This window comes from Tachypleus tridentatus, chromosome 7 (assembly GCF_004210375.1).
Source record: "Tachypleus tridentatus isolate NWPU-2018 chromosome 7, ASM421037v1, whole genome shotgun sequence".
In the NCBI taxonomy this organism is placed as follows: domain Eukaryota; kingdom Metazoa; phylum Arthropoda; class Merostomata; order Xiphosura; family Limulidae; genus Tachypleus; species Tachypleus tridentatus.
This window is the reverse complement of record NC_134831.1, coordinates 125,991,669-126,003,752: the sequence shown is the minus strand read 5'-3', so window position 1 is coordinate 126,003,752 and position 12,084 is coordinate 125,991,669. Positions and strand designations below refer to the sequence as shown.

The window sequence follows — 12,084 nt, the reverse complement described above, 5'->3', positions numbered from 1 at the left end:
AGTTAAAAAGTTGACAGTTTGAACGTGGCAGAATTGTCGAGCTGCAAAAGCAAGGTCTCTTTCAACGTGCCATCGCTGGTGAGATTGGGCGTAGTAAAACTGCTGTTGCAAATTTCTTAAAAGACCCTGAGCGATACGGAACAAGAATTTCAAGTGGTAGGCCCAAGAAAATTTCGCCGGCGTTGAGCAGGAGGATTCGACGGGTTATCCGGCAAGACACCAGCCGATCATCGAACCAGATCAAAGCCCTTACGAACGCAGAATGCAGCTCAAGAACAATAAGACAGCATCTACGAGAGAAAGGCTTTAAAACTATAAACGTCTTAAAAGGCCACGCCTCCTTCCTCACCACAAAACAGCTCAGTTAAACTTTGATGAGAAGCACAAAACATGGGACGTAGAAAAGTGGAAGAAGGTTTTGTTCTCTGATGAGAAAAAATTTAACCGGGATGGTCCTAATGGCTTCCAACGTTACTGGCACGATAAGGATATTCCACCGGAGACATTTTCTACACGACACAGTGGAGGAGGTTACATCATGATCTGGGGTGTTTTCTCCTTCCGTGGAATAATGGAGCTTCAGGTTATACAGGGGCGTCAAACAGCAGCTGGCGATATTGGCATGTTGGAGAGAGCATCCTTATTGACTGAAGGCCCTCACTTGTGTGGAAATGATTGGATCTTTTAGCAGGACAACGCTACAATCCACAATGCCCGCAGGACAAAGGACTTTTTCATGGCGAATAACGTGATTATTTTGGACCATCCATCGTTTTCCCCCGAACTGAACCCCATTGAAAATGTTTGGAGGTGGACGTCTATAGAAATGGACGTCAATTCCAAACAGTGCATGAAAGGAGAGCGTCAGCTTAAGCGATGTGTAACGATATCAGCTCAGAATAAATTTGTTCCTCGTAGACCTGAACCTTCGATAAAATATTCAGTTCTGCTACACTGGGGCTATCTGCGTTAGCCGTCCCTAATTTAGTAGTGTAAGACTAGAGGGAAGGCAGCTAGTCATCACCACCCACCGCTAACTCTTGAGCTACTATTTGACCAACGAATAGTGGAATTGACCGTCACATTATAACGCTCCCACAACTGAAATAGCGAGTATGTTTGGTGTGACGGGGATTCTAACTCGCGACCCTCGAATTACGAGTCGAGTGCCTTACCACCTGGCCATGCCGGGTCTGCTTCATTGTAACGTCGACTTCTCGTTATGTTCACTGCTATGCCGTTATTTTCAGTAAATAACTCTTACGTATAATGGTCTAATATTATTTAAAAGAAAAAATATAAACACAACAAATATTTTTAAAAGTAGAAATTAAAAAATGGTTATATTGTATTGTACAAAACTATTAAACTACAGGTATTTTCATCTGTAATATAAATAATGTCATTTTCTTAGAAACTGTGATATGTCATTTATAAACTGGTGGAATTAAAGGGAAGTTGTGTTCTCCATAAAAAAACAACAACAACAATAAAAAAGGCATAATTGCGCGCCAAATTCTTCTCTAAGCCTTCATATTTTTTACAGAAGTTTTTAAAACTTAAATAAATTTATAACGTGTCATTTTTCAAAAAAACATTTCGCTAAAATATCTTACACCATTAACTAAAATAAAAAATTAAAAAAGAGTAGACAAGTTTGTTATCACATATATTATCATTATTTGTTTTTTGAATTGAGAACTCTCCTTCGAAATACATCAGTGTTAGGTATTCGTGTCACGTGCGTATGTATTTCGTGTGATGACACTTACCAGTTGGTCCCAGAAAGTATATGTGAGGGGGAAGCAGTTGATTGTAAATCGAAACAGTTTTAACTGAAACTTGCTAAGTTGTTTCTTCAAAGTGTTTATTTCGTCCATAGACAGCTGATGATTCGTTTCGTTACGAATAAATATGAAGCAGGCGAACAAGGTGAGAGTTTTGTGACTGGCTTAGAGCAACACCTTTCTGGCCAATCACCTGCCAGTAGCTTCACGAGCTGCACGGGGAGTGGTGGTAAGAGAGTTGTGATACGAAACAGACGTTGTAGTAATAAGCAAGTGACTACGTCTAGAATGTGCGTGTTGTCCATTTAGCTTCGTTACAGGTGTGGTTTATGTTTGCATGTATCCTTTTATGTTCTGAACATTCAACGAAGTTAGCTAATAAACGCTAATCAGACTGCTAAAATCACGCACTTTGGAACTAAATTTCAAATTCCAGCATCTTACAGTTTTTAAATCTTAGCGTGCTGTACTTCGAAAATGTTAAAGCACGTACATTTGACCAACGCTGGTCTCTCACCATATCGTTGTAGAACCCTTTCACGGGACACCATGAGCTTAAATTCCACCATAAGTTTCGGCAGCAGTACTGGACGTGGTACGTTCTCATCTCGGTCTTCCAGCAACGCGAGCCTCCTTGACGTCAATATGTCCCCGAAAACACCAAAGGTAAGAAGCAATGGATTAGTTAAAACTGCTTTGTTATTTTATCTATTTAGTTGTTCAGTACTCTAGTTTCAACAGATACATATACATATATATAATCGTTATAGAAAATTACTGAAGCCTTTACCCTCCTTTCCCTCAAATTACGACAAAAAACAAAGTAGTTATAACTAAGAAACTAAGATGGCTGATAATAACATGATTAAGTCATGGAATTTTTCAGCAAGTGATTCAGTATATAGTACGTAATTAATGTATCGTATTAAGATAATCATAAAATACAGATAATAAAACAATCACCTCTGTGTAATATGTAATTGTAATAACATATGGGAACCAATATCAATTATAACTTATAAATAATTTTAATCAGCCTCAACTGGATACTGTCAAAAGTTAAAACAATATAACCTGATGGTATTAGTAGGGTTAACGAAGATTGTTGCTAATAACCAGAGTACAAACTATGGTGCTACCATAATATTATTTAACAATAAATTATGTTTTAGTGAATCATTAAAACCGTTGATGGTGATAGTATCTGTGTGGGAAGCACGTCATAGTAGCAACCAAACTATAGTATAATATGGGAAAGAAAATAATATATCTGAGTATGAAAAGTATCAGAAGAAATAGTACAGGTGGGTATACACTTTAACAGAGGCATCGATAAGTGATTAAAAGATTCGGGGCTATGGCCCATAGGCGGTGGAATTTTCGACATTTTAGTATGGTATCGATGACAATTTTTTATTCAGATTTCGCAAAACACCAACTAGGAATTCAGGGCACTGTCAATTAGAATAGGAACGCTCATAACATGTGTGCCATCACCTAGTGACGCCTCTGGAATTTAAATATATTAAATTTCTTTATTAGCAAGCTTTATTTATAATGAAAATAAAATTGAGAGCAGGCGTAGATTGGCGCTCTAGTCCGTAACGTCTCACGTCTTAAACTACCATCCATACAGCCAGAATTAACAGTAGGAAGTTAATATATAACCTAATTATCATGGAAATAAAACTTTAACAGGAAAACGTTAATGCAGAGAAAGAAAACAAAAGGTGGCAGGAAAATCGACAAATTTTACAACAGATGAGCGGATGTTGTTAGGACTAAATCTTTTCTGTTCATAGTGGTTCACTTTTCTCTGTATAATATTATTACTGAATGAACTTCCACAAGGCTCCCGAATGTGTTGTTTCAAGAGTAATTAAAACCAAAGTTAAAAGTAAATAGTTTTATTTCTTGCTTTCGAAGTTTATATGTTATGTAGTGTTATAGTCCACAGAGTGCATAATTCTTCTCGAGATTCATGGCATGCGCACGCTTTACTAACGTCACGACAGTACAAACTGTAACATTAAGCGTCGCCTAATGTCGTTTTTAATATCTACTAACTGACAACACACTACTGCATTGTGACGTGAGTTCTTAAAACAGACAGCTTTCAGGGAAGTTATCTTGGTTTGATACTGAGTAAAATGTTTTTATCAAGCGAGAGTAAAATCTGAATAACTCGTGCACTCACTTATAAATAAATATATATCCATTTATTCATTTATTACACGTTCGAAATATCCATATGGTCTAATATATCAGCTGATTGATTATATCTATCGATTATCAGTCAGTCTAGATTAAGCTATTACTATCTTATAACTTCTCAGAAGATATATATACACATATATAATAGCATAAAGCCACCATTGGGCTACCCCTTATGTCTACCACAAGGAATGGAATCTTATATTTTACATTGTAAGTCCATAAATTTACTTCTGACCTACTGGGGCACTTTTTCATCTTTACAGTGTCTTTGCCAATAGCATTATCCTAACTTTTTTTTGTGAAAAGCCCCAATATGTTAAACCTTTATCACATTTGAGTTGATGTCTTATCAAAAAATAAAGTAATAAAGTATACTGATATGTGTTTTCATTGTCATATTTTAACTCCTATTGCTAAAAACTGTTTTCCTTACAATCTTTATAAAGCCAATTTCTACGTAGATACACGCGTAATGTTTGTTAACTTTGTGCATAGTATATGCATATACATTTCAAAGTGAACTGAATAATATTCTTTCTATATCTCAAAGTAGCTATATCAGCAAACTGAAATAGAATCTGCTAGATTATAAGGTAAATTAACAGTATTTTTACGTATTTTTTATCCAAACCTTTCAGTTATTTCTTCTTTAAACATTGTTTAATTGGGAATATTTTCAGTTACTTGTTATTTTAATTCGTGTTTTTTTGCCATTTGATTGAATATAACTTCGATGTACCAATCTATAATCCCCCAGTGACTCAGCGGTATGTCTGCAGACTTACAACGCTAAAAACCGGGTTTCGATACCAGTGGTGGGCAGAGCACAGATCGCCCATTGTGTAGCTTTCTGCATAATACAAAACAACCACCAATCAATATTAGTTGCGTAGCGCCATCTACCGACACATTTGTTGCATTCATATATGTGCTTACATTAAAAGAATGTTCAAATTATAAAGAAATGCCAAAAATAAGGATTATTTTGTACCTCACAAAGCACTATAATTATTATAAGGCAAAAACTGATACGAAACGATACCTACTGCTGTGAATACAAACATATTTCTTTACAGGTAACATATCGTTTTAATTTTTAAACGGTGTGTCTGCGGGTTTCGATATTCGTGGCGGGACCATTGTGTAGCATTTTGCTTAATTACAAGTAAACCATTAAATAAATTTATTTGTAAAGGAACAACAAAACGATATACCAGTTCAATATAAATAAACGACTTGTAGTGACGCAATCATCTTAATAAAATTTCATGCTTTGTATTCTGCTAACGTGAAATAAATTATAGTTACGTACTTGTCTAGAAAAAAGTATTTGTTCTTTACGAGTACAATGAAAACTTCTGTAACTTAGTGGTTGATTGAAATTCATTGCATAGAACTTTTTTTTTGTAAATACTGAATATATTAATGTATATAACTAATATATATTACTTTCATATGTTGCAGCCATATTCATTCTATTGTTTAACAAGTCCTTTATACACTACAAAGCCATAATAATAATAATAAAACTAAGCATAATATATGTTTCAAAAATGATTAGCCACTTACAATCAATTGGTTACTTTATTTTTAAAAAAGTTTATCAGATGAATCGATTTCCATTTCACATCACGCTAACAATATATCAAGATTTTATAATACAATTATGCTATGTATAAAGTATTTTAATATGAAACTTTCAGTGTATATTTTAGTGAATTGGCTACTTTCAGTAGAGGTCGCTACTATTTATTACGATTGTGTGGGAAAGATCGTTAACCCCAAACTATTACTCGTCAGGCCTAGAGTTACTTTCTCTGTTTTCTCTTGAAACTTTTGATGTATATTTTAGTGAATTCGCCACCATTGAAAGGGGTCGCTACCGTTTATTACAGTTGTATGGGCAAGAGCATTAACCCTATCTGATTACTATTTGGTCCTACAGTCATAACGCTATTCTTTTCACACCCACTCTCAACGTAATTGTCTTGAAGAACAAGATGACTGTTCTTGATAATAGGCTTAGAAAACTGTTGTTAATGTTCAGTTAAGTAATCCAGCCTACAATTCTTATGAAAGCTTTCTGTTGTGTAGGGCTGGATATGCTATTTATAAACACTTAACTGTGTGTAATTTAATATTATTAACTCGTTTACCTGCTTAAAGTATATTATAACTGGTTGAAACTGCTGTTAAGTTCCCTTATCATACCATTTTTACCATAATTTTGATTTTTGTTCCTTCTTGCAAAGTCGTAGTGTGTTTTACAAAGGCCATTTGAGCACACTAGTCCTCCCTTAGCTTCTCGAAAGGGGTCTGAAGGCTGCCAAAATTTACCTGTTTAACAAATAGGACCAATATACTGTAGCGTATTGTATATCAGTCAGAATAAACTAAAATTACATCACTTAAAGGATTCTTAATTAACGTTGCAATTTGTGCTGTAGTGTCATAAGTGAAACGTACGCATATTATGAATAACGAAAATTACGCACTTTCTAGACACAGCACATGTACATCAAAAGAACCAAATAAAAATATTTGTTATTCTTAAGTTTTATTTATTCTTGAAACAGAACACTTTCGAGGGCCCTGCCGAAGCAAATCTAGAGTTTAACCGATAAACTAGAGGAAAGGCAGCCAGTAAATATTACCCATCGCCAGTTGGACTTGACCATTAATTTTTATCATGCACTCACAGACACAAAGTACAGAGCACACTTTAGCGGCATTAAGTTGCGAACCCTCTGATTGACAGTTCAATCGCGGTAACAAATATGTGACGTCAGGGCTTTTGCTCAGAAACGTTTTTAGATTATATCTTTTTTTTTTTTTTTTCGGCCGTTGGTTTGTTCTTGAAAATTTATTACATAGGAATTAGATTTAACTTGCACACCGTCACTCAGATTGATTGTGGTCTTTGTGATGCTTTTTGAGGGTGAAATGTTTACGGTGATTACTTTTTCTGTTACGGTTAATAGAAGCATGTGGCATGTTTCCATAGTTGTATATAAAGACCAGTTTGTACTACAACTCGTGTGCATTCAATAAATTCAACCAACCGTTATAAATAAAAATGCGTTAAAAGAAAATGAAAAAAAAGTAAACAAAACAGCATTTTAGCAACCAGGTTTATACTTTAGAGGTTTGATATTAAACTTCAGGACGTAATTCGTAATACTGCATTTTATAACAAAATTTACTAGAGTCACCAGGCCCTGTTCTTAATTTTGGATTGTTGACCAAAGTGAATGTAGCCAGTCAGCAATAACCTGCACTCCACGCTAAGGAAATAACTGTCACTCTTATTACGCACTCGTAACTTATACTGCAGGGAATATTTTGTTGTACTACTCAGATTCGCCCCCATTGGAACAATGGGGTGTCTGCGGAATTATACCGCCCAGTAGTGAGTTGTACGGTCGTCATTGCGAATAACTGCAAACATTCGCTTTGGCATTGTCGATATAAACGTTTGCAGAAGGCTGGCTGGAATGTAATTCCAAGTAGTGAAGATGGCTTCACAAAGATCATGCACTGTTTGGAATTGACGTCCATTTCTATAGACTTCCCTTGCCATCCACCCCCAAACATTTCCTAATGGGGTTCAGTTCGGGCAAACACGCTGGATGGTCCAAAAAAATCACGTTATTCGCCATGAAAAAGTCCTTTGTTCTGCGGGCATTGTAGCTTGCAGCGTTGTCCTGCTGAAAGATCCAGTCATTTCCACACAAGTGAGGGCCTTCAGTCAATAAGGATGCTCTCTCCAACATGCCAATGTCGCCAGCTGCTGTTTGACGCCCCTGTAAAACCTGAAGCTCCATTGTTTCATGGAAGGAGAAAGCACCCCAGATCATGATGCAACCTCCTCCACTGTGTCGTGTAGAAAATGTCTCCAGTGGAATATTATTATCGTGCCAGTAACGTTGGAAGCCATCTGGACCATCCAGATTAAATTTTTTTCTGTGTAGAGAACAAAACCTTCTTCCACTTTTCTACGTCCCATGTTTGGTGCTTCTCAGCAAAGTTTAACCGAGCTGTTTCGTGGTGAGGAAGGAGGCGTGGCCTTTGAAAACGTTTACGGTTTTTAAAGCCTTTCTCTCGTAGATGTCACCTTATTGTTCTTAAGATGCATTCTGCGTCCGTAAGGACTTTGAGCTGGTTCGACAATCGGCTGGTGTCTTGCCGGACAACCCGTCGAATCCTCCTCAATTTCGCTCAACGCCGGCGAAATTTTCTTGGGCCTACCACTTGAAATTATTGTTCCGTATCCCTCAGGGTCTTTTAAGAAATTTGCAACAGCAGTTTTACTACGCCCAATCTCACCAGCAATGGCACGTTGAGAGAGACCTTGCTTTTGCAGCTCGACAATTCTGCCACGTTCAAACTCTGTCAACTTTTTAGCTTTTGCCATGTTTTTACCCAATGTAACACAGGAGATGTCAGTGGGAGATGTTGATAACGCTAATGTTTGAACACAAATGACTAAATTTCGTTACGTGTTTATCGATTAACGCTTCGTTTCAGTATGGTCTTAAACTTTTGACCAGCTAATATTTAGGCTAATTTCATAATGTTCAAATTTTCTCTATTAAATGCTAAAAAAATATTTTATTTTTATTTTCCCTTTTCTTATTTTCGTCTTTCGAAGCTCTACTCAAATAAGTGGTTGAGTCTAACAACGCAAAATGCATATTTTTTCTTTATGTTCATTGGCCTTAAGATTGTGAGTAGCAGTGTATATCAGTAATATCAGTTTATTAATAAATCACTTAAATGATTAGAAAGATGAAGGTGAGGATCCCAGTGGCATAGCAGCATGTATACGGTCATACACCGATATAAACTGGGTGGTTTCGATACCTGTAGTGGGCAGAGCACAGATTTCGCATTGTGTAGTTTTGCGCTTAATTCAAACAATTAAGGTAAGGATTTCTTGTTATTCAAGCAAGAAATGCTTATTTTACTTTAATTAATTTTACAATAACTTAAAACATTCATATACCACTTATATATTCCAACTGTGGATGTTTTAATTGGTACAAATATGGAATCATACATGAAAATGAAAACTATTCAGACATATGTGAAACAGATACACTGCCTTGTAGTTTGGAGAAGTCGCGATATTTAAAGACATCAGAATGAGTTAAATTAAAAATACTTAGTTTACAATGTACATGTTTTATAACCTGTTTTGTCTTCTCACTTGACAGTTCACTTAACAAACTCTTTTTTTTGCATTGACTTCAAAGAACGGCTGTTAAAATAAATTTCAAGTTTTGTGTTTAAGTAAGTTAACACGATTCTTCAAATAAATTCAATAGGCAAGTTTATTTTTTATGCGTATTTTTCGCCAGGTAAGACACAAGGTGGATAACGCCATGTTGAACGTATAAAGTTCGCATGTACGTGACATGTATTATCTTCAATCTAGCTTATATAAAAAAATCGAAAATTGTTTTCGGTAAATAACATAATACTAAAAATCTACTTTAAAAAATAGAAGTATAAAATAAACTTCCATTAAAAACACTATTGTGGTAATAAAACAGCTCATTTTAATTATAATTTTTTCACTGCCCCAATTGGTAGTTAAATTTTGTTGAATGAAATAAAAAAGCGTAAAAGATTATGTTACAGTAACACTAGATGGCACGTTTGAAGACGTTCGGTTTTAGGCCTACTTTTCATATGCTAAAGTTATGTATGTGATGATAGCGCAATGTTGTATTGCATAACGCTTTAAGCTAGAAAAGGCTAGATAATAGCAAGTTCGCTTACTAAATGCACTGCCTTAGTTATTTTTACCTTTTTTATCGTTATAAAATGAAAATTTGAATAAACTACTAAAGTCCAGTAACTTTTATGTAATTTTTTGTCTGTTCTATTGTAATTAACTTGCATGTTGAAAGCAAACAAGGCCTAAGTAAAGAAAAGAAAGAAGATGAAATAAGAGGCAGTTACCTCACGTGACTGTCCGGACGTTTCGTAATTACTCGAGCCCGTATATAAAAAAAGTGAAGGACTTAATATTTCCGGTGTGACCCCCCCTTCCCCCCATCCTTTCATTTAGCCTATAAAGCCATACCTACACCCATATAGCAGAGTTCACTCTGTGCACTTTTCGCACCACTGGTCACGAACGATCTAACTATTCTAGACAAATATTATTCAACAGTCGAGTACTCGTCGAAGTGCTGATTTCGCGTGCGGCTCACGCTCCACTATTTTCTTGTTTTTGTTTGATTTTTTTTTTTGTACATTCATATGAATTATTCTTTGAGAGATATAAAATCTACACAAGCGACATTTTCGGTCTATCTTTTTTTTTTTGCATTGAAAGAATTTTGAACTCTGGGTTGATATCAAAGTATGGATTTAAGATGCAGTTATATTAACTACTGATTAGATGCCTCACTATGCTTGTCATTAGAATTGGCAGTCTCTGTAGTTTTAATGAACTGTTGGATTTAGTGAGTACAATTAGGAATGAAAAAAAAATACTAGCTATATTCTTTGAGCGATGAGGAATAATGTACATCTGTACTTTAGAATACGTTAGTATATCGTCTAAGATATAATCGTATCAGGTTATACAATTAAAAAATATTAAAACAAAATATAAAACAAAGATGAAAATGAGCAGGAATATCAATCTGAGGGGCAACTTTAGTTATCGTTTTCAGAGCACGTGAACAGTAACTAAGCACATTGACCGCTAATCCCTCTCTCTTCTTCACCCAGATGTTCTCTGATTCTACAACGCGTGTAAGAACCACGAGCAGTTGCTAAGTATAAAAGTAGTATTTTGTTGAGTAAATCAGTTAAGATTATTAATTAATTTAAAACGTAATTACAATACTTGCCATACTATTAATTCACACCACAACTACGAAAAAAATTGTGGAGACGCGTATATTTTCATACCAGCTCTGCAGATATATCGTGTATATATTAGATTTAATTAAGAAAACTCCTGAGTTGGAGCATGCGCCTTACAATATTTTGTTTGTTTTGCTTTCGAATTTCGCACAAAGTTACACGAGGGTTATCTTCGCTAGTCGTCCTTAACCTAGCAGTGTAAAACTAGATGGAAAGCAGCTAGTCATCACCATCACTACCAGCCGCCAATTCTTGGGCTACTCTTTTACCAGTGAATAGTGGGATTGACCGAGACGTTATAACGCTTCCACGGCTGAAAGGACGAGCATATTTGGAGGGACGGGGATTCGAACCCGCAACCCGCAGATTGCTGAAACTGCATTGTTAATATTTCTGGTACGCCAGGAGACTGGCACATCACCAACATGATAATAAGACTGGGCCTACACATTGTTCAAATTCCAGCTACCGGGAGAATGACAAGGATGTTTAAATTATGAAAGGAATATAATAAACAGATTATAATAAGCTGCCAAATTCATTTTACCGAAAACAGATGGTGGAAATTTCGGGAGTTCAGTGTAAACAAAGGATATAACTTTTACAGATGCTTCCCGTTAGAGTGATTATTTTTAACGTGTACTGCGCATTATGGTGTTCTGAGGTGTTGTTATGAAACTGACTTAACTCAGAATCACCTCTACATGAAAGTAGTTCCATTTTATGTTGATAGGTTTTTAATATTACATATTCTTCATAGTAATAACAAGGGTGAAAAAAATCAATATATGTTTCAATTTGACCTAATGGTAAGCAATGCGAATTGTATTCTGAGGACTCATGGTTCGGATCCCATTACTGCAAACTTGTGCTCTGCACTCTGGGAAAGTGGGTATAGTATTATAGGAGTAACAGACAAATATCACTATTCGATTAGAGTTGCCAGAGGGTGTTCTTGATTAAGCTGTCATCTCTCCAATCTAGTCCCGTGGTGTGACAGCGATAAGTTTACAATGCTAAAATCTGGGGTTCGATTTCCCACGGTGGGCACAGCAAATAGCCCAATGTGACTTTGCTCTAAAGCAATCGAATAACCATTAATCTAGAGACGGCTAGCCCAGACAACACTTGTGTAACTTTGCAAGAATTTCCGAAATAATCAAATTTCAATGGTTTTTTTTCACTCAGACACTGA

General features: G+C 35.8%; 1 protein-coding gene across 1 annotated transcript in view; it reads left to right on the top strand.

Moving 5' to 3' along the window:
- The first annotated feature begins 1,992 nt into the window (after window positions 1–1,992).
- LOC143256535 (uncharacterized) overlaps window positions 1,993–12,084 on the top strand; it is a 32,817-nt gene continuing 22,725 nt past the window's right edge. The window contains exon 1 of the mRNA XM_076513887.1: window positions 1,993–2,453. Within this exon, the coding sequence (XP_076370002.1) occupies window positions 2,265–2,453 (189 nt within the window). The 5' untranslated portion in view covers window positions 1,993–2,264. The remainder of the gene's footprint in view (window positions 2,454–12,084) is intronic.